This window comes from Erinaceus europaeus, chromosome 13, assembly GCF_950295315.1.
Source record: "Erinaceus europaeus chromosome 13, mEriEur2.1, whole genome shotgun sequence".
In the NCBI taxonomy this organism is placed as follows: Eukaryota; Metazoa; Chordata; class Mammalia; order Eulipotyphla; family Erinaceidae; genus Erinaceus; species Erinaceus europaeus.
The window spans coordinates 57169355-57193336 of record NC_080174.1 but is presented as its reverse complement, the minus strand read 5'-3'; the positions used below and the strand labels follow the sequence as shown (position 1 = coordinate 57193336).

Below are 23982 nucleotides of genomic sequence, written 5' to 3'. Positions count from 1 at the left end.
CCCCTAGTACTGGCTCTTTTTGAATGAATTCATTAAATGTGTAGTGGCAAAGACTCTGCCAGCCCCTTGTTCTCTGAGTCACTTTTCTCACGGTCCCACACCAGGTCCTAGAAAGTTAAGGATGCTACGTAAGTTCCTATCAGATTCACTGTGAGAGGGTGCTACAGAACCAAGTCTCTTTCCTTTCTTCCCCAGCTTCAGGAACACTCCGCCTGACTCTCCCCCTTGCCCTCCTGGAAGAGGGCTGCACAAAGCACCCCACCCTGTGGAGTGGTAGGTGGCCTGCTAGGGCACTCACCACTGCCAAGCCTCAGGAGCAGCACATCCTGGAGCCTCCGGTTGAGGTCTCGGAGTTCCTTCATTTCAGACACGAGTGCCCCGTACTCCTTGAGCTTCTTGGCCTGCTGTACTAGCTGCCTCCGAGTCCGCTCCAGCTCTTGCTGGAGGTGGCGCATCTCTTCCTGCTGCTGCTGGTAGTTGCGCAGAAGCTCCTCGTACAGAGCGCGGGGCACGACTGCATCCTCCAGACTGTCCATGTCCTCCATGCCTGGTGAGGCCTCCATGAAGACCTCTTCTGGACATGTGCCGTGGCCCAGGCTCAGGCCATTCTGCTTCTCCAGCCGGGCCACCACAGCCTCGATGCTCTTGTGCGCCACTTCGTTCGACTTCCGCCCCTCAGGTCTCTGTGTAGGACAACGAGAATCAGTTCAGGCAAGGGCAGCTGGGACTTTCTTGGACTGCAGCTCAATATTTTCCCAGACAATCCTAGAATCACAGAACCACAGAACATCAGTGCTTGGAGAAACATGAGCGAACAATTAATCAAAGTCCTGCATTTTACAAATGGGGAGATAGAGTCAGAGTAGGGAACGGTATTGCCCAAAGTCATGGTCAGCCGGCAACAGAACTACAATTCTGGTTTCCTAGGCCAGAACTTTCTTCCTGCTGTATTCTGCCTCTTGGATGTATAATATACTATGACCAACTCCCCAAACCCAACCTCAGTAGTGCCTGGGCAGTGAGTGACTACCCCTCAAGGGATACTCAATGCACATTTGTGGAAAACCAGTGAGCAATAAGGTTAAGGCATCCCAGTGTAGATGTGATTCAAATCTCTCCAACAACAAAAGCTTACTGAGAAAGAAAAAATTAATTAATAAATAAGGTTGTTAGAGATTGTACTAGGAAGCTTTTCCTCAGTAATGCTTTAATTTGGAAGGATGTTAAAGAATTCTAATTGTTTTGCTCTAGGGCAAGATTCATCTGTTATTGTCTCTATGTCTCCACTATCTACTCAGAACTGACACTTGATAGGGGCTTGATAAAGGAATGCCTAGGCAAAAACAAACAAATAAAAAATTCTAAGATTTCTAGTGTCAGAAGGTTTTTTCTAGTTCTATTCCCTCCTTTTATTTTTTCTTTTAATTCTTCTACTTATTATTGGATAGAATCAGACAAAATTTGAGAAGAGAGGGGAAAATAGAGGGAAAGAGACAGAGAGACACCTGTAGACTTGCTTTACTGCTCGTGAAGCTTTCCCTCTGCAGGTGGGGACAAGGGCCTTGAACTCAGGTCCTTTCATTTAATCAGGTGTGCCACCGCCTGCCCGTTTTATTCATTTGTTTATTTATTTATTTGTTATTTTAAAATCATATTATTGGATACAGTCAGGATTCAAGAGGAAGTGGGTGATAGAGAGGGATAGAGACAGAGCTACACCTGCAACACTGCTTCACCACTCGTGAAGCTTTGTCCCTGCAGATGGGGACTGGAGCTCGAACCCAGGTCCTTACCCATTGTAACATGTGTGCTCAGCTAAGTATGTCATCACCTGAGCCCTACTCCCTCATTTTACAGGTGAACAAAGTGAGGCTTAGTTTAGTTGGAAGGACTACATTCAGGTTCACACAGTGTCTGACAGGCAGAATTAAGCCCAGAATTTGGAGCCCAACTTGTAGCACTAGCCTCTTTCTCTCAGATCTGCTAGTGGAGATGGGGCTTTGGCAAAAATCAGCAAGACAGTGGACACACAGAGAAAAGTTCACTGAGAAGAAGTAATTATACGTGGCTACCCAGGGGTTGAGGTTTTGGTTGCCTAAGAAAATTCCAGCTCAAGTGGACAAAGTTTCCACTGAGGGGGAGTGAAAGTTAAAGGACCAGTGGAATTCTTCTCTCTGGGCAACAGGTCTAGAAGATCTCCTGATTGGGGGGAAGAGGGAGTGGCCATTTGTGGGAGATAGAGACCAGGAAAGACACATGATTTGGAACAGCTGAAATGTGTTAAACATTAAAAGCCAAAAGCAAAGGGAGATGAGCCTTGAGAATTCCCTGAGTAGACAAAGCCAGTTTAGTTATACAACTGAAACCCGATTAAGTTTATTTTGTCAGACTAACTTGACCTGGGTTACTTCTTGTTTATGCTTCTGAAAATTACAAGCAAAATTTAAAATGTTTCCCAAGATTGGTAAGTCACCACTGATCAATTCCCTATTACTTAGGACAAGTTGTAATAAATACTATCTCCAGTCACTGCCTTCCTATTTTATAAGCTGCTTTAAAGAGATATATCCTCAGAGATTAATTTAATTACGGTTTACATTGAGTGCTCCAGTTACTGCACACTGTCTTTTGGTGTGAGCAAAATAAATGTTTACTAATTAGTACCTCATTGATTTCTTTATTTTACTTCTGTTGTTTGTGAACTTGACACAAGTCAAGTCTGGCTTACGCTCTCACTAAGTTTCTAGATATTTAAGGAAAAAGATAACACAAAGAGATATGACATGACAAAACTCAACATTGCCCTTCATCGCAATAAGGAATTGTTAGTTTAGATGTATTTAACAGCTAAAATTATAGTGATCTTTCAAGATTTCTGTCTGAATCATTACACTTGAAGTTCACAAGGGCATAACTACATTTGACTTATCTCCTGTGGCCTCAGGACTTGCACATGATCAGGCCCACAGCGAGGGTGCAATGGCTATATGAACTGCATTCAACTACATGAACTGAAATTAATTGTATCTTCTGAACTATGCCTTTGGGATATCTTTGAGTTTGTGTCCAAAATAAGACCATGGTCAATGCAGGTGACATCCTTCTTACTCTTTCCTTCCTCTATGATATTTATTGCACCTCTGTATGTACACTGTCCATAAGCTCCCTTCTGTGAACCTGGCACATTCATTCCCTAGTGAGACCACCCGTAACTATTTGGGGTAATCGGCAGTAACTTGATTTGAAACTGTTGTCCAACAATAGTCATTTAGTGGAGCTCAGCAGTGAGCTCTCTAGAACTTGAATATGTGTCAGACAGAAATCTCAACAGCAATGGCACTGAATAAACAGGTGAACAAGATAGCGCCTGATAGCACAAGTGTGCAAGGATCCCTGGAAATTTGGCATAAACATTTCATCTGTCCTAGCCTCTCCCAAGCTCAAAAATCATGCCTGTGACACCAGGCATTATATGTGGAAGAGAAGATGCCAGATAAGAATTCTTTAGTCATCAGAAATCATAAATGTTGCCCAACATTTGCCCCCCAAAAGTAAATATTTAGTTACCTTGATGTGTCTAAGCTGTAAGTCTTCTTCCCCATAATCTTTAACCTCCCCATCTTCTTCTATGTGACTGAGGGAAAGTTTGGGGATTTTAATTTTCTTCTGCATCACACTGTTTTCAAGGTCAGATTTGTCTTCTAAAATGCATATTAAGAGGACAGATTTCATTATGAGTAAAAAAAAAAAAAAAAAAAAAAAAAAAAACTTCCCATAATCTCACATACTACAGAATTATTGAGGCCAGACCAGTTAAAATAGAAAGGCAAACAATGCCATGGCTTGTTCCCTCTTGCATGCAGGAATACTAAACAAGACAGTACAAATCATCTCTAAGATTAAGGACCTATGCTAACAGCACTGCCAGGCAAGGCACTGTAACAATGTTCCATGAAGGGGTTCTCTAAAAGTTGCCCTTTAATAGGATTCTAGAGTCTTAGAAATAGAATAACCATTAAGTTTAGATATGATCTAAATTAAAATAGCTCATGAATCCCTCAATAGTTGAGATCCTAATAAGCCAAGCTAGGAGAACTTGTTTCTGCAAGCCCAAGTACCAGTAGGCATGAAAAGAATAATAGCTCTTATAGAGAGACAAAGCCTGGCCTGGGAAAATAGGGACCTCTCCACAGTCAAGACATGAAGATGGGCTGAAGGAAGGCAGATATCGGAAGAGTAAGAGGTCTTTAGAGTGGCATCAGAACACAGAATGACAAGACTTTGAAGAATCTCAGTGACCAGTTGATCCAATTCTCTCATGTTAGAGATGAAGGAACTTAAACCCAGAGGATGAAGGATTCAATCAAGGTGAGTCTAAAGAATCAAGAGTGGGTCAACAATATTTATACATCTTTCCAATATTTGGGAGCTACTTTCTTCTCTGATCCAGCTTTCTGGTCCTTTTTCCAGCCATGACATCATCTCCCCAGACAATAACTTGGATCCACCTACATATCAGATTTTAGGCCCAGGGGAAAAAAACAAAAACTAGTATAGCCTCAGGCCCTTTGGAATATAACTAAAATATGTCTACTAGCTATCTACAGAATGGAGACCCACCCACCCCCAACTTTTCATCTGCACTACTCCAGCCTTTAGGTTCATTATTAGCCAACAAACTGTTTGTTGTTAACACTGTTTATATGTTAACACTCTTTTCAGCCACCAGGTTCCAGATGCTACCATGATGCCAACCAGACTTTCCTGGACAGACAACCCCACCAATGTGTCCTGGAGTTCAGATTCCCCAGAATCCCGACCCACTAGGTAAAGAGAGAGGCAAACTGGGAGTATGGATCGACCTGTAAATGCCCATGTTCAGTGGGGAAGCAATTACAGAAGCCAGACCTTCCACCTTCTGCATCCCACAATGACCTTGGGTCCATGCTCCCAGAGGTTTAAAGAATAGGAAAGCTATGAAGGGAGAGAGTGGGATAGGAGTTCGGAACTATGTGGAGTTGTACCCCTCTTATCCTATGGTTTTGTTAGTGTTTCCTTTTTATAAATAAAAAAAATGAAAAGAAAAAAGAATCAAGAGTGGGAAGTAGATCACTCACCTCATGCATGTACATGGTAACAACATATAGTGAAGTGAGTTATAATCTGTATAAAGTGCCATACAAATACAGGCATTTCTCTTTGTTTTCTCATTTTATTAAGTTCAACATCCAATAATCTTCAAGCATCTTTCTCCTAAACAGATATCAGACTATTTCTCAGACTGTCTCTCACTGGAATGCAAAAATGAAAATAAAACAAGAGGGACCAGAGAGATAGCTAACTCTGCTATGCAATGCACCCACCTCAGGTTCAAATCCTACATCACATGAGAGTTCCATGGCCTACCAGAGGGAGCTCCAGCGCTGCAGTGCCTCGTCCTCTGTGTTTTGGTCTATCTCTCTGTTCGAAAAAGTTAATTGAGAGCACTGGAATTGTAGTGACACAAACAACAACTACTACTAATATTACGACTACTGATAATGATGATAATAATTAAAATAAAAACAACAGGAAAATTCCAGAGATAGAAACATTATAAACCAGCTCTGGATCAAGGCTTTTGTAGTAAATTATGAAGGAATTTTGTAGGCTTTAACAGACTCTGGGAATCCTGGCCCAAAGTTTTTCCTTCCATGCCTCAGCTTAAAATTTACTAAGTTTCATAGTATACTCTAATTTCATCTCAGGTGGTTCACTTTCTAACAAAGTCCCAAAACCTAAATATACACCAGTTTCTGTGAGAGAGAGCATATATTCACACGTATCCATAAACTACTGCAAAATATATACCTGAAAGCAGAAGTACACTAGAGTTTGCAGTGATTACCCCCCTAACACTTCCTCTCCAATATTCCAAGCTTTGGGTCCATGACTGCTCAACAATTTGTTTGGCTTCGTATGTTAACTCTCTTTTCAGTCACCAGGTTCCAGATGCCATCAGGATGCTGGCCAGGCTTCCCTGGATTGAAGACCCCACCAATGTGTCCTGGAGCTCAGCTTCCCCAGAGACACACCCTACTAGGGAAAGAGAGAGGCAGACTGGGAGTATGGACTGACCAGTCAACGCCCATGTTCAGAGGGGAAGCAATTACAGAAGCCAGACCTTCTACCTTCTGCAACCCACAATGACCCTGGGTCCATGCTCCCAGAGGGATGGAGAATGGGAAAGCTATCAGGGGAGGGGGTGGGAAATGGAGATTGGGTGGTGGGAATTGTGTGGAATTGTACCCCTCCTACCCTATGGTTTTGTTAATTAATATCCTTTCTTAAATAAAAAATATATATAAAAAAGAAATAAAGTCAGACACCATTTTTTGTTTATAAGCAAAAAAAAAAAATTTACTGAGTATTTACCTTTGCAGGATCTAGACTAGGACTTAGAGAAAAAGAGAACAGGTGAAAATAGCTGCTTTCTGATCTTCATGATCTTGCCAAAGCAATTAAGGCAAGTTTTTGAGAGGAGGTGGTATTGCAGCAGGGTGGTTTTGGTTAAGTTATAGTATATTCTCCGAGCCTCATGTGAAGGTCAAATTAACTGAGTGACTACACATTGAAAACAAGAGTACTATGTAGATAAATCCCCAAGGGCTGATAAAGCTCAGCAGAGTTCCTGCTGGCTCCAAGTTTCTTATAGGCTTTCTTTTTGAAGTGAAGACTTACACAAGCCCTTGGCTTGGGAAGATATTTAAGAATTTTACATTCCTGGTCTGGTGACTGGAAATCCATTCTCATCAAATACCTTTGATTCATGCTTTTCCATCTAACATGAAAGCCTCCCTCCTTTCTTGTGTGTCTGACAAACTTCATTCAACCTCCATTCACCTCTCTCCTCCATCATTACAAATCTAAAGCCTAATTTATTACCATGTTAAATTATCTGCTTTGAGGTCTACCTTTCATGCTGGAGTATAACCATAAGACACAGTCATATCATAGATTTGGTTACACAAATGAGATCATCATAAAAATATTAATGAAAGCTATTTTTAAAGCCTACACCAATAAGATGATTAACATCATCAGATATTTGGCATATATGCAAATCAAAACAATAAAATACAGCTTCACATTCACAGCTGGCTATAAAGAAGAAGAGAACAAATGACAAAGACAATGTGGAAAACTTCAAACCCTCATATCTTCATGATGGGAATGTAAAATGGGGTAGTCACTATGGAAAAAAAAGTTTTGGCAGTATTTTAAGTTGTTAAACATGGAATTACTATATAATCCAGTAATTCTAAAAGAAATAAAAATGTGTTTCCCCCCCAAACATGGACACAAATGTTCATAGCAATACTATTCATAACAGCCGCAAATGGTGAAAACAACTCAACTGTTCATCAGCTGAGAATGGATAACAAAATGTAGTATTAGCCAGAGAATGGAATTCAATCATAAAAGGAAAAAAAGCACTGATCCAGGCTGTAGCATAGATGAACATAGACTATGCTAAACGAAAGAAGCCAGACACAAAGGTCATGAACTATATGATTACATTCATTTGAAACATCCAGAAACAACAGATTCATAGAAATAGAAAACAGATTACTAGTTACCTTGTGATGAGATGGAGAAGGGACTACAGATGTTATTGATTAATGGGTAACAGTGATTTTCATGGGGCATATTAAAAAATATTCTGGGGTTAGATAGTGATGGTTGGCAGAACTCTGTTTATGTACTGAGTCACTAAATCATACACATTTTAACATGATTACAATAGTGATTTTTATACGAGTTATACTTCAGTGAAGCAAAAACTATATAAGCTGTTTACTACCTATTGTCTACCACTATCTGAATAGACTCTTCACATATTATTATACTTCAAGAAAAGCCTGCAATTATGTATCATTATCCTTATTTTTCACACAAAAGAAGAAATGAAGATCAAAGGAGACCTAAAGTCATACACATGGTAAGATTCCCAGCCAGGGTTTGATCTAGGTTTCTCTGCCTCTCAGTACCATGCCTGGAACATGGAAGAGCCAAAATAAATGCTGGATGAGTGAAAAAAAAATAGCTATAGGTACGGAAATACAGATTTCCCCGGCTGGAGTTCAAAGCCCAACACAACTTTATTCCTACTTCTTCCCCTCTAGCCTCCGGAAGTCCCCTGAAACTAGTAAGACACAATGGAAATAGACTACAGCCAGGCTTAAGGGCTTACATGGGTTATTTGGAAAGGTAGGCTGAGCAGTAATGACTGCAATGACAAAAGTTTGCATCTTCTGGGAGCTACTGATAATTACCTCCTGGAAATGACTTGTGCTTCCCAGAAGAGAACTCAGGAAGACCAAAGGTTTCCTCTCATTCATTTCTGCCATCATTGAGCCCCTATTCTGTACTGAGCATTCTGTCAATGGATCCTTAACTTTCAGGTCCTTAAAGTCTGGTGCATGCTCCAACTGAAATTCAAGGTTTGACCTCCTAATCTCCAAGTTTTTCTAATCCTAATTCTAATTAAGGATAATGTCTCATATTCAAATCTAGTTCATAGATTGCTGATCACTCAGTGCCATCATAAAAAGTTGAGTGAAATAAGTCAGAAACAGAAGGATGAATATGGGATGATCTCACTCTCAGGCCGAAGTTGAAAAACAAGATTAGAAAAGAAAACACAAGTCGAACCTGAAATGGAATTGGAGTATTACACCAAAGTAAAAGACTCTGGGGTGGGTGGGTGGGTGGGGAGAATACAGGTCCATGAAAAATTATGAATGAAATAGCGGGGGTTGTATTGCTAAATGGGAATCTGGGGAATGTTATGCATGTAAAAAAAAAAAAAAAGAAGTAGAAACGCAAAGCAGAAATTGATTGAGTTTGGAGTATGGCACCAAAGTAAGAAAGCAGAAGTATACTCGAGTTTGCAGTGAGTACCTCCCTAATACTTCCTCTCCACTTTTCCAAGCTTTGGGTCCATGATTGCTCAACAATTTGTTTGGCTTTGTATGTTAACTCTCTTTTCAGTCACCAGGTTCCAGGTGTCATCAGGATGCCGGCCAGACTTCCCTGGATTGAAGAAACCACCAATGTGTCCTGGAGGTCAGCTTCCCCAGAGACCCATCCTACTAGGGAAAGAGAGAGGCAGACCGGGAGTATGGACCGACCAGTCAACGCCCATGTTCAGCGAGGAAGCAATTACAGAAGCCAGACCTTCTACCTTCTGCAACCCTCAATGACCCTGGGTCCATGCTCCCAGAGGGATAGAGAGTGGGAAAGCTATCGGGGGAGGGGGTGGGATATGGAGCTTGGGCGGAGGGAATTGTGTGGAGTTGTACCCCTCCTACCCTATGGTTTTGTTAATTAATCCTTTCTTAAATAAAAAATAAAAAAAAAAAATAAAAAAAAAGTAGAAGTGGTTGCAAGAATGAAACCCAGGATCTTAGAAAGACACAGCCTTACCTTTTTAATCAGGTGGTCCTGGTTTGGCATTCTGACTCTGCTATATACCAGCTATGGAAACAGGGATGAGTTGCTTAATTGGTTGAACTCCCCATTGCATTATCTGTAAAGTGAGGCTGATAAACTGGTCTTCAAAAGGTAGTGTATTTGTAAAGCAGCAAGAACAGTGCTTTTCTTGTCACAGGTATTGTGGGCTACGTACTTGGCTATTATCCCATGACATAGAGAATCTCTGCAGGTACCTGACACAGGCTGAGACATGATGAAAGAGATGTTTAGGAAGATGAATGTGGCAGTTGCAACCACGATTGATGAGGTATGAGAAAGAAACTGAGACTAAGTTGACAAGAGGCTATAACTCTTTACTGGCCACATTAATGAAGGTGAACAGTGATGTGGATCATTTCAAACAACACTTCAAGTAGTAATTTAAATGTGCTGTGGAGTAGGGTTCTGGCTTTGAATTCCAAGAAACTAACTAACTAACTAACTAACTAACCACACAGTGAACTCAGACTGAAGAGAAAAACTCTCAATCAAGGTGTCTGTATAAATGCTCCAAGCCTAAGACCAAATAATCAGCTTGAGAATAAAGTAAATGTGTATTCTCTGAAGAGACAACCTTCACTGGTTCTGCTTTCCTTAATTCTTTTGTTTCAAGGGGGAAAAAAAACCTCACCAACTAACTCCTCCTTTTAGTTACTATGAGGTCAGCTACATATATTCATTGATTCAACAAATATAGAGTAAGCCTCTATTATGTGTCAGTCTCTGGGGCAGCATCTTTACTAATACTAGTCCCCCATAATTCAATGGAAGTAAAAATCAGCAAATAAGGGGGCCTGTCTAAGGCTCTGAGATAGTACATTAAATAAAAGAGCCAGAATTTCAGGTGAAATCAGTATGATATATTGCACCAAAGTAAAAGACTCTGGGGTGGGTGTGTGGGGAGAATACAGATCCAAGAAGGATGACAGAAGACCTAGTGGGAGTTGTATTGTTATATGGAAAACTGGGAAATGTTATGCATGTACAAACTATTGTATTTACTGTTGAATGTAAAACATTAATTCCCCAATAAAGAAAATTAAAAAAGAAATCAATATGATAGTTAAGCCCTATTTCTATTATTTAATTATCCTGTAAGAACAAGAGAAAAATTATCAAATCCAACTATACTGAAATAAAAGCATATGTAATATGGTGAGTGTTTTCAATATAATTTCACATATGCTTATCTTTCTCCTAAGGCTTTACCTACTGAGTGTACTATGATACATCTCCCAAATGAAATCACACTATACAATTATGACTTAATGCCAAACTTCTGAGATACATTCTTAGAAAGGACACTAAGACCTAAATAATGACCAATGAGAGCTCCCATTATAAGCCATGAAATAAAGTAGAAGCTGCTCTTCAAAAATGTGGAAGAACCTAGTATTATTCATTAACCTGAGTGGGAGAAAGATCTCATTAAACTTACCACTGAGAGGGGTAGGGAGGAGGAATGGAGACATGGTAATAAGGGCACAGCATTTTAGAAAGATGCCAGTAGATGGGAAATGCAACGTAATCTGTCTTCAATAGTGAAGATGCCTCTAAAGAATTTGTTGTGAACACTTAAAATGGTAGAAGCATTGTCTTAATTCCCTGTTGTACATAAAATGTACATATAAACACAATGGTCAATTAAACAAGTGTCAGATAATATAACTTTGTGTGGGTGTGTAGTTAAGATGAAATTCTGAAAGGCTACACATAAAATGTTTTACAAGGATATGTGATAATTTAAAAACATCCTAGTGGAAGTTTTTCATCTGTACAAAAATCCTGTAAAGTCTCATGTTTGCATTAAAAATACGTATGTCACAGTAAAGGCAAGCACATTTGCATTCTCTGGTCTATGGAATTTGGATTCTTTTTTTTATAATATCCAAGACAGAAAAACTTCTGGGTTTCACGTATCCAGTCAAGATAACAAAAAGAACAGTGTCCTAGTGTGACATATAGCAACAAGAGATCAAGAGACACTTGCTTTTAGCCCTGGCTCTACAACTAATTTTCTTCGAGTTTAGTCACTTCCTCTAAACTTCCTTGTGAAAAACAGGGAGTAGAATAGCAAATCTCAACAGGTCCTTTTACTTATGTGGCCTCTTGCCAGTCACAATATCATCCTTTGCTTAGGAAATTTTCTCTCTCTTGAGTGTAGTGCAAAGTAATTTCCCCACATGGGCATGCTTGAGGAAATACATTTCTAACTGAGACCATCCAGATAGGGAGAGAAGGAACTGCTCACCAGCTTTCAGTAGGACACCTTGCTTTTACTCCCAACACCTCACTGGCCTTGGTGGCACAGGACTAGGAAACAGACACAACTTAAACCTCACTCTGTTGACTCATCTAGTTATGCTCAAGTGCTTAACCTCTGATGAGAGGCTAGCACAAGGAGTGGGTTCAGCATAGGGTCACAGTGGGGCAAAATATAAGGGGAAATGGTAGGCCTTTCATGACCAAGCCAACCCACAGAAGGATTTTAAGCGCACATATACATACATCCACAGTCACTCTCACATCTCCACTATAGAGCCCCTACTTCCCCCAGTCCTGGAACCCTTGGATAGGGCCCACTTTCCCGTATGCATCTCCCAATCCAAACCAAATAATATTGCATCCGCCGATCACAACCTAACCAACGCAACGATTGCCACCTCAACATGCTTCACCTCAGACTGTGTCCAGAGACTTCACGTGTGGAATGACAACCCTTCAGCTTCATTACTCGGGTGAGACCTTTCCTTTTATAGTACACTCTAATTTCATCTCAGGTGGTTCACTTTCTAACAAAGTCCCATAACCTAGATATACACCAGTTTCTGTGAGAGAGAGCTTATGTGCACATGTATCCATAAACTACTGCAAAATATATACCTGAAAGCAGAAGTACACTAGAGTTTGCAGTGAGTACCTCCCTAACACTTCCTCTCCACTATTCCAAGCTTGGGATCCATGATTGCTCAACAAATTGTTTGGCTTCATATGTTAACTCTCTTTTCAATCACTAGGTTCCAGATGCCACCAGGATGCTGGCCAAGCTTCCCTGGATTGAAGACCCCACCAATGTGTCCTGGAGCTCAGCTTCCCCAGAGACACACCTTACCAGGGAAAGAGAGAGGCAGACTGGGAGTATGGACCGACCAGTCAACGCCCATGTTCAGCGGGGAAGCAATTACAGAAGCCAGACCTTCTACCTTCTGCAACCCTCAACGACCCTGGGTCCATGCTTCCAGAGGGCTAGAGAATGGGAAAGCTATCATGGGAGGGGGTGGGTTATGGGGATTGGGTGGTGGGAATTGTGTGGAGTTGTACCCCTCCCACCTTATGTTTTTGTTCATTAATCCTTTCTTAAATAAAAATTTTTTTAAAAAAGTTAAACTCTGCTTCTTACATATGCTTTTTCCTCTAAATCACTCCTTTCTACAAAGGATGGTCCCCCTTAGTAAGCTGTTGTCTCTGCAACTCTTAGCTACTATAATTCTTAACAGTTGCCTACATTTAATGAAGATCTACTCTATGCCAGACACTTTTCCATCTTACCCTAGGAAATAACATGAGTAAGTAGGTGATTTCTATTTCAGGTGAACAGAAATTTACCTGTACTCTCCCTAACATCAGACAGCTTTTAACTAGCTAAGTTGTGATCTGAACACTGTCTGACTTCAAAACTTATCTTCTTTCAGTTCTCCAACACTTTCTCTTCATGCTTATGTAAGGTTATTTAACCAATTCTCTCTGTAAAGCAGGATTTCATTCCAGAATATCCTTGACTTATTTCCCAAATGGGGTGACAGGTAGTTTATCATCATGCTAGAAGTCCTTGCCATTGTTCTTGCCCCATCCTCCCCAACCCCTCCTCCTCCTACTACTATATTGCTCCTACCAGTCCCCTATGAATTCAACTTTAAAGACCTAACTCAGTTTTCTGGGCTCCAAAGCAAATCCTTCCTTCATGAAATGAAACTCAGATGTTGGAAACCACCGAAAATTTCATCCCATGAAATTTTGTTCTTATCCTGCTTAAATACTTAGCAGAGATACCTGGTATCTCACCAGTGAGCTCAGAGGAAGGAATATTTGCTATGTGATTAGAGAAGCAAAATCCAGTCTGGATCTGGCATATTTATTTGGTTTCCAGGATACCCATCTCCCCTGGTTACCACCTGATTCTCAATTCAACAAGGCTGTTTCTTCCCAGTCAACATTTTTATGCTCTTCTGAATTCTTTGCAGATGGCATTCTGAAGAATTAGTCTTGCTCCGCTCATTTTGCCCCATTTCCCACTATAACTGTGACCTTCCTATGGTTAATGACTTCCATGTTGGGTTCCTCATCCCTTCAGAGTGATCACTTGAATCTTGAGCCACATGCCACATGCCTGAAGTTTGAGATATTTTCTAGGACTACCTGCCCAGATGTCCCATAGGTATGTAAGATTCAGCATTCACTTCTAACAACTGAATATATATTCCATGTGCATATATACCACAACTCTCTCAGCCATTTATCTGTCCTTGGATACCTGGGCTACTTCCAAGTGTGGTCTATTTAAAATGTGCTGCTATGTGCACAGATCCCCTTAGATGAGTCTATTTGCTTCCTTTAGATATATCCATTGGAGAGAATTGCCAGGTCATAGGGAAACACAAAGTAAAAATCTGACTGGGTTTGGTGTATTGTAACAAAAGCGAAGGACTCTGAGAAGGGGGTACAGGTTATGTTTGGTTTTTTTTGGGGGGGGAATCTTTGGGTTCCTGGTGCATGATGGTGGAAGGGAACCTAGGTTGGGGTGAGAATATTTTGCAAGACACCCTATCATGAAGAGATGAGAAATTATACCTATGTGTCAATAACTGTGCTGTAAGCCTTGCACCCCCTTCCCATAAAGTGATTAAAAAAAGACTCAATATTTAAGCTGAACTCTCATCATCTCCCCTTTCAATGAACTACTTTTCCAGTGTTCTCAATGGAGGAAGGGAAGCAGAGTCCACATCATCATCCCACAACCAATCAGTTCCCAAGTCCCACAGATTTTCCTGCTTTACCCACTAATGACCATGTCTACTTTAGTTTGGGTATCTTGCTTTTTGACTGAACCATCACACACTTCCCCATAAACTTTGTTGATGGTAACACTTAATTCACTAGCACCCAGTTTAACCACTAGACAATTGTTAGTTACATCAGCTCTCTTCTCCCAGGTAAAGCAAGAAGCCCTATCTCACAAGAATGCTGATAAAGCATGTAGAAATTCTTAGCACTGAACTTGGAACCTGAGAAGTACTTAACAAAATATTTAGTATATTAGTCTTTGAAGGCAGAAGGAAAAACATATATGTCCATTTTCTTTTTTCCTCCTGCATCTCTCATCTAGTATAATTCACTTATATTAGAACTTGTGCAAAAATTAAAATGAATAAGAGAATATATCTCAAAAATAAGCATTTTTACAAGAATACATACCTAACTACTCTAAGTGGGCTATATAATAAATAAAGTAAGCATAATAGAAAGAGAATTAATCATGAAGTCAAGGGTCAAAACTTGAGTTCCATTTTTATGGTATTTTTAAATAATAAAAACTAGTGTACTCTTGGGTAACAAAATGCCGCACAAAGACACTGAACAAAAAGGGAACACCTCAGCTTGCCTGCAGCAATGTCTTCTTTATCTTGAAAACTAGAAGTCTGAAGTGTTCTGTAACACACACCATTTAATTGTAGCAAGTAAGTGTTCCTTGAATAAGAAAAATCGTACAAGACTGAACCTTTAACAGTTAACATTTCAGTAGACTCTGCAACAGATGACAGCAGGCAAGTTCCAATCTTCGCTCCAAAAGATATCAGCAGAACATGTCAAAACCTAAATTAAAAGTTTCACTAGCTTAAAAAAAATCCTTTTGTTGGCAGTCTTCCACTGATGACATGCAGCAATCTTTGCATATGAAATCGGCTAGTTCCCTGCTTTGCTGCTAACTTTGTAGAAGTTCCAAAGCATTTCTGGAGCAAGTGATCTATTTGGACCAACAATGCCAAGCAAGGGCCTGTGCCCTGATTGAGCTAAAATTACAAAGGAAGAGGAACGTGGCTGTTAAACTATCTACCCTCAAAGTGGAGTTTCTTCTGGTCAAGGGAGTGATGAAGAATGCTGACTTTTTCCAGATGAACAAAGTTAAATGAACTCTTAAAATTCCACTACAGGTTCTGAGAAAACGAGTTGAAGAGGTCTCTTCCTCTTCCCACACATTTAAAAAAAAATGCACCTATCTTTCCAGAGTTTCTGAAACTAGCATGGACTACGTGTTGGGCACTGCAAATGCAGAGACAAGGAAGACAGAGCTCTGTACTGGAAGGAATACAGGCACATGCACAAATAACCAGAACAAGATACAAAATGCTAAAATGTGTACGTGAAGGCCAGACAAAACAAAGGGAGATTTCTGAGGAGGGAAGTCTCTCTTGGGGCAGAGGATGGAACAATGAATCATCCCGAAGAGGTGTTCCCAATGTATTTTCTTTACTTATCTATCACAACTCTCAGTTCACTAGACCACAAATGTTTTTCATGTGCCTACATTCCCTCATTGGAAGTTGAGCTCCATGTGCAATGGCCCCATGTCAGACAATGATTAATCCAGGATGGTTGGCTAAACGGAGTGCATGAGCGTATGTTCTCAAGATGGCATGACATAACACAAGTCTAGGAGAAATGAGTGAGGCAAATGAAGCCAGGGAAGCAAGGTGGGGCTAGGGCCACTACAAATGCCAGCCCAGGGCAAAGCGTAGTGCTCTGTAGGAGGGAAGCTGGTAATAAAGAAAGAATAACAGAACTGGCTTGAAAATTCAGAAATGAAAACTTTCCTCTGACTTGACAAGTTGCCTTGAGCTGTAAGCTTCATGGAGAGTTCTTCCACTCCCTTTCACTCCTTCTGAGCATGTGGCATAGTGGATGGGAAAATCAGCTACTGCACAAAAGAGATGACCACTTAGGGCCTAGCACTGGTTGGCCTAAGTTCTTGTGTCTGGCTTTGTCACTTATTAGCAGTGCAGCTGCAGACAAGTCTCTGAGCCTCAGTATATATCTTCATCTATGAAATGGTAAAAGGAATACTAGCAATCTCTACCAACAGAGACACAGGAAAAGCCAATAGAAAGAACACATAAATATAGGAAACTGGTTATTAAGAGTAAGTATGTTTTGTTTTCCTGAGTTGAAGATGTAACCTAGTGAGAAGAATGGTCTGACACACACCAAAACCCTGAAGTAAACCACTATGGGCTGGAGAAATATCATGTATCACAGCAGATGACTTTGACATTTCCTGGGTGTAAGAAGAAATTGAAGGCAATTCTGGGCTGTCCTGGACAAATAATTAGTAAAGTAACATAATTTTCACCAAACCTTAGAAAGTGGTCTTGAAACTGCCTCTGAACCCATGTTGTTGGTGCCAGAGAGGATTTAATTACTCGTGCTAATTCACAAACATAAAGCCATCTCTGCTTCCCCCTCGAGGGCTCACCTCCTCACATATGGTGCCACAGCACAGTGGGATTTATACCTCAGAGATGCTAGAGATGGGCTCTTTAATATGAAGTCACTGCAAGCAATTCTCAGAGCAATCACATTCAAGTTAAGATAGGTTTCAAGACACACAGGAGGGTTCTTCCAGTACAAACGAATTCTCAAACCTACTTGGCCCTTCCAATCAGCTCTGCAGCCAGGGCAGTGGCTCAAATTTAAAAATTAACCAGGTGAATGGAATCCAAAATTTGGTCTAGCCAAGCTCTTTTTTTCTCTCTCTCTCAAAGGGGCTGGGGGGGGGGGATGTAAAGAAAGGTAGGGAAAAGTGCTTTCCAACTCATTTTGTTCAAACTGATGCTAAACTTCTCTGTATCTATTCTGTGAATTTCCAGATTTTCCCCAGGGTTTTCTTTCTTTTTCTTTTCTCTTTTTACAACCCCAGAGATTTTTCAACATCCTAACTTGGAATGTGAATATTCCACAAATCCAAGATTCATGGTCCTTAACACACACACACACACACACACACACACACACACACACACACACACACACACACACAGCTCCATGTAGCTTATTTATGAGAACTTTTGTCACTTTAAAAATCAGAGTTGGTGAGGGCTGCCATTTGCCTAGGCAGCCTCTCTACAGTGTTATAAGAGCCCAGCATAGTGTTTATATCTGCTGGATGAATAAATGGGTAAATGAAGGCACAGCCTGTAAGTGAGGAAAACAATCATCACAGAATAAGATATATATACTACTGATGGGTGACATATCAATTTCCCTCTTGAAGGTCCTTCAAAATGTAGATGTATAATGCAATCACCAAGGCACATGTTTTCTTTTCTTCTAGCCAAAAGAAAGCTAAGGTTACAACCTAGTTATAACTTCCTCAAACTTATACTCTTGGGGCATAAACTCCTAATCCCTTCCCTAGGGTAATTTAAAGCAAGAAAGCAAACAAAATAAAACCTAATTGGGTACAGAGCTTTCCTTTTTTCTACAAACTTCCTCACATTTTTTTTTTCTGGCCCCAGCTGTGAGTGGTTCCATACCCTTATGCCCCAGGGCTTGTCAATGAAGTAAGATAAAGTCTGTCAAAAAAAAAAAAAGGGGGGGGGCAGGTGCTGATCATTTTCCAGTTCTTCCACTCCTCAACTCCTGCAGATCTACTTTCCAGAGGCAACAGAAAGTGGTAGATAGGAACACAGTCTTGAGTTTGAGCTACAATCTACTGCTCACTTGCCATGGGACCCTGGACAAGTTTCTGTTTTGAGTCAGCTTCTTTATCTGTCAAATGTATATGTGGTACATGCTGGATTCACATTTTAGGCTCAATGTGAAAGCAATGGGAAGGGAGAGAGAAAGATCTCAAAACTATGCACCACTAGAAGCCTTTTCCTTTAATTGCTAACCCCTGGTCTTCTCTTCCAAGGAGGCAAGATGGCCTACTGCCTCTGCTCAGTTTAAGGTACACTCTCTCTACCAGCATCCAAAGTGTTGGTTGCCCCCTAAGCAGAAATTATACTTTTCTTTTTCTCTAATGTCTATAACCAAGCCTCCTCAAATTAGCTGAGAAAGAGGACCCACTGTCATCAGTCACTACAAAGGGAAAGCTGTCTCAGTGAGACACACACAAAAAACTTATAGGAGTCTGCAGGGCTGCTTTCTTGCCCTGTTAGGAAGTGTAACTCAGGTTCTCCTATCAAATGGGAGTGAGATTTTCCTACCTTTGTCTATGTTCCTGGATCCTGAGAATGCAAAATGGGTGGCCCAGTCTAATCTGACCTAGAAACTCAGCTTTAGCCTTCAGCTCTCAGGGAGGCTACTAGGAGATTCAAAAGGGGTGCAGGACACACTTTCTCAAAAGGTGTGTGAAGATAGGGGGCGGGGTGCTCAGGACCAATACCTCCTTACCTCTGTCACCTGGCCAGAGAGGGCCTCGAGTGCCTGGTGTCTGAGTCTTCCTTATCCTGTTCAGTGATGGTTCAGATAGGACAAGGATATCATAGCTTCCCTCTGTGAAGAGGGGACTTTTGACAGTATCTGCCTTGCCTCTTCAGTCCTAGGAGGTGCCAAGGGCTTTAAAGGGAAGAGGGAAGAAGAGAGACACAGAAAGAAACTTAAGGAGACAAGGAACTAGGGGGGCAGGTAAAGAAAAGGTGAGGGACACCGACAAATGAGGGTCCAAACATGAGAGGGAGAGAGAAAGAAAGTGAAGGATCCAGGAGAACACAAGAGAACCAGAAACAAGTGAGGCAACCAACGTTGAGAGAAGACAGTGACAGCGCGGGAGTGCCAGGGATGTGGGGAAGACAAAGGGGACCATAGGCATTTTTAACTGGTCTGGCCTTTTAGAGATACCCCTCTCCCCCCAAAAGAAAACCCCACGGGGCGGGAGGAGGAAGCCAGAACAAGCAGTGGCTCCTCCTGGCTCCCTCCACGCCTGGTGCCCGATGCCCTCCCCGGGTCCCGGCCCGGTCAGGAGACCCCTGCCCCCCTACCCTCCCCCGACCCGTCCTCACCTGCCAGCGCCAGGATCTGGGCCTTGTGCAGCAGCAGCGCTCCCCAGTCGCGGGGGGCGCGCGAGGGGCTCTCGGGCTCGGCGCCCAGCTCCTCCGGGCCCCTGTACACGGCGTACACCTTCTGGTTGTCAAAATCCAGCCGCGAGCGGGGGCTGAAGTCGCGCACGCACGACACGGGCAGCGCGTAGCAGACGTTGTCCTCCAGGAACCGCACAAAGGCGTACATGGTGGGCGCCGGGGGCGGGCCCGGGTCAGGAAGGGCAGCCCGCGGGGCGGGCGCGGGGGTGGGGAGCCGGAGGGGGCGGGAGCGGCGCGGCCGGGCCGGCCGGGGGGCGGGGGCGGCTCCCCTGGACCCAGGCTCCCCCCACTGTTATTGTTCCTGAAAGCACCGTTCTGCCAATCGGCTGCTCTCGCCTGGGTGCAGAAATGAGGGGGAGGGGGACGGGGCGGGGGGCGGATGAGAGGGGCTCGGAAGCGCATCGCCACTTGCAAAGTCAGACCCGAGCAATCACAGCCGGAGCGCGATTGGAGTTGGGAGGGAAAGGGCAGAACGAGTGAACTGCAATAATCATAATAATCATAATAATGATTACAACAAAAACAACAACAGCATTGCAGGCAAAAGAAAGGCTTTAAAGAAAAGTGGCGTCGCGCGCTGCGGGGAGGATTATATTGCTTCAACAAACGAGCTGCTAAACAAATTGTATTGCAACAGAACGGCATCTCAAAGGGCTGGAGAGTATGGAAGAATGAACGCAGGACAAGGGGGGCGGGGCGGGAGGGGAACAATCTTATCTGAATGCCAAAGTGTAAACTTGCACTTGCAAAGGAGCAGGATTTTTGAGTGCACCAAATCGTTTCAGTCACTCCCCAGTCCCTTTAATTCAGTGTGTTTTTGGCAAAATTGGGATTCCCCCCCCCCCATGAAGAGTGTAATCCAGACTCTCCCCATCCCAGTCCCATCCAGTCTAACCTATTCAAACTAAAACTGGGGTTTATCTGGGATTTCCAGGTAGGCCAACTGGCAAGGGTAGTGAGAGGTTTGATTAGGGCTACTCCGAGTTAGAAGGAACAGGGATTCCCTTTCGCCCCTTTGTGGGTTGGTACTCTTTCTCCTTTGAAGTACCTCTCTAGAGTATGCCAGCCATGGAAGTAGGATCAGTTAAAATGAAACGTGAGGTGGAGGGGAAGGTTGAGGAAGGCAAGCCCAGGGCAGGTTGAGAATTTCTGGAGTACTTTTGAAGAGTTCAGGAATGGGATACTGGCTTAGCAGCCTTTCTGGTGTCATTACCAATACAGGCAGTAGAGATCTTGGAGGAACACCCCCCCCACCCACACACACACACAAGCATACAAGTCATGACCACCAGTCTGGCCCTATGGATGGATGCATGTGCTCTGCACTAAATGAACCCTGACCCTCATCTGAATGGGTCAGCATCTCTCCCACTGGCAGTGGTGACAGCAGTGTTGGTTGGGATGGTGATTTCACCCAGATCTCGCACTCAGTGAATTTGGGTGAAGATGAAGAAATAAAATCCTTCATACACTTTTATCCAAGCAACCAATAGTCACTGGGTCCCCATTACTTGCCAGATTCTGGGCTAGGTGGTGGTAGAGAAATGGACCAGACAAAACCTGGGTTCCCTGTAGTGCTATCAGAACTCAAGTCTCAATTTTAAAGCAAGGTACACAAAGTGATCTTTAACTAATATAGTGCCCCTTTTTTTTTAACCCTTACAAACCTGCCTGAGATTATCACAAAAGTATTCTCCTAGAGGAATGTTTAATGGAAGTAGCAGTCTCAACTAGATGTTATATATTTTCATTTTAATAAATTAAACACATAAGAAAAGCAGCAAAGTAAATGTGCCAATATGTTATTTCTTCATAATAATAAGTGATTTTTTGTCCGTGTGTATATATATTCACACACTATTTCCCAACATAAACAGATACTACTTTAAAATATTAACATTAAGGGAGTCCGCGGTAGTACTGCAGGTTAAGCATAAGGACCAGCTTAAGGATCCTGATTCAAGCCCCAGGCTCCCCACCTGCAGGGGAGTCCCTTCACAGGTGGTGAAGCAGGTCTACAAGTGTCTTTCTCTCCCCCTCTGTCTTCCTCTCCTCTCTCCATTTCTCTCTGTCCTGTCCAACAATGACAACATCAGTAACAAAACAAGGGCAACAAAAGGGAATATATAAATAAATAAATATTTTTAAAAAGAATATTAACATTAAATATTGTTTTTCAAAGGGTACTGTGTTCACATATTAGGTAAACTACAGTAATGTTGGAGTAGCTATGCCAAAACTGTGGAAGTATTTCACTGTGATTTGGAAAATATATATTATATTGAATCCTATTAATGCACAGTTGCCAGATGTGGATATACAGGTCGGAACACGTTCACTTAAATAAAACCTCTGACATATGCAGTGTTGTAAGTTGTCCTAACACAGAAATGCATCCTACCTTGTTCCACATACTTGTTGAGAATAAAGAGAAGCCACTCTGCATGAATCTAACACACCTTCATGTCTATGCTTTCTTTAGGCTGAGCTTATGAGTTTATAAGAATTCTGTGGTGCCTAAAGATTAGTTCTGTGTAGCAAGACTTCCAATAATTCACAAAATGGATCATACAGTGTTGACCATACTTACTGATAGTTCATGAATCTTCATACTATGTTTTTAAAACTAACTTTAAATAACAATTTACATGCATTTAAATGAGGGTGACCCCAAGGTACATCACTAGTCTCATCTCTTACCACAGAGTGCACTCCAGACATATTAAACCTGTGTTATCCTGGGAACTTGTTCCTCCCAGAGTGCATGGTGACTTTGATTTACCCTGAAGGCCATCTCAGATCTCTTTAACCTTTCTCAGTGAACCATATTCTAGAAGCTCAGGCAGTCTCTTTACTATTTGGTCCAAATACTTTTTAACTTCTCTGCAATAGAATGAGCTCTTTGAGAGGGGACCAAAAGAGGTTCCTAGCATAAGGATGGTAAATGAGTATCTATAGACTACATACATTAAAGACACAGAGGGTATGCATAGCAAACCACTTGCATGTTTTTCTGAAAAGATAGCGCAAGGGTCAGGAAGATAGCTCACCAGGTAAGGCATCCTCATTGCCATTTGCAAGACCCAGGCCCAACCCCCAACATCACATGAGCAGTACTATGGCACAAGAAGAAACTATTGTGCTTCGGTGTCTCTTCCTCTTCTCTCTCTCTCTCTCTCTCTTTCTTTCTCTCTCTCTCTGTCTTTCTCTCTGTGTGTCTGAAAAAGTGACCCAGAGCAGTGAAATCATGCATGTGTGAAGGTCTGAGGCCATAAAAAATTCCCATTCTCAGTGATTAAAGGGTAAATATTTAATTCCACTCTTTTGATACGGATACAGTTACACATACATAAAGACATTACTTTATTCTTCAATTCAAATTTCCTACTCAATTGAGTGTAAATAATTCTAAAAGGACAGTTCATTTCCAACGAAACTAGAAGGAAGGGGGAAAAAAAAGATAGCAACAGTATAAGCTCAGACTCAAATATATTTTGCATGTAAGTGTGCAAAATGGATTATAGAGTACAAGTGGCAGGTACAGGGAACAGAGAGACACATTTGGACAGCACTGGGGAACAGAAAGACCCAGAGTGTCAGTTACATGTAACTGACAAAGTCAGTTTTCTACCACAGTTTCACACATAACCCATGCCTTTTGCGTATGCCTTTTATTGCCCAGTGAAAACTGAGATAATACCTCCTTGATACAGAGACTATACCTGCCCACCCTCAACTTTACACATAGCAGAAACTCAGGATTCATCTATCAGCAGGCAGTTTAAGAGCACAGATTTCAGATTTAGAAAGGTAGTTAAATACATCAAGTTCAACATAACCATGGTTGAATCTTCTCTTTAATATCCATGTTAGATGGTAACCCATATAACTCTTAGCAATTCTGATATCAGGAAGTTTCCCACCACCCTTTAACTGTCAGCCACTACTGACTATTAGATCTGTCCTACATTAAGGCACTCTTTCACCTTATAACAGACATAATAGGTTTACCACCAAGAGTCTCCTATGAGTCTTTCAGATACAGAAAACTTGTAATTTTAATTCCTTAGGATCTAATCTATCTTCTGCCCAGACCTCTTCATTTCCTTCTCTTGTCTTTCTTCATATGACCTGCTTTCAGTGATAAGCAAGGTGACATCTACTTTCCCTCCAAAACTTACTCTAAGTCACACATGCTAGCTGTAATGGATGCATGATCTTAATTAATTTCACACTGAACCCTTGAAGTGGGTATAATTAACTCAAGATATGTTTGAGAACACTGAGACTTAGAGGAAAGCAGTTTAGTTCCTGGAACCCTAGTCATGTA

The 23982-nt window shown here is 41.8% G+C and overlaps 2 protein-coding genes across 6 annotated transcripts in view; both read right to left on the bottom strand.

The window, feature by feature from the left end:
- BEND5 (BEN domain containing 5) overlaps window positions 1-19912 on the bottom strand; it is a 56523-nt gene extending 36611 nt beyond the window's left edge. Inside the window, exons 1-4 of one of the 4 annotated variants that reach the window (XM_060205926.1) lie at window positions 19575-19912; window positions 18967-19068; window positions 3568-3701; window positions 299-683 (exon numbers count right to left, since the gene is read on the bottom strand). In XM_060205926.1, the coding sequence (XP_060061909.1) occupies window positions 299-683; window positions 3568-3701; window positions 18967-19068; window positions 19575-19800 (847 nt within the window). In that variant the 5' untranslated portion in view covers window positions 19801-19912. Of the gene's footprint in view, window positions 1-298; window positions 684-3567; window positions 3702-18966; window positions 19189-19574 lie in introns of all 4 variants that reach the window. The other 3 variants (XM_016187356.2, XM_060205927.1, XM_007521334.3) reach the window with 3 other exon arrangements.
- The window catches only part of AGBL4 (AGBL carboxypeptidase 4), a 1508442-nt gene that overhangs the window by 320756 nt on the left and 1163704 nt on the right, over window positions 1-23982 (bottom strand). The gene's annotated exons all lie outside the window — the stretch shown is intronic.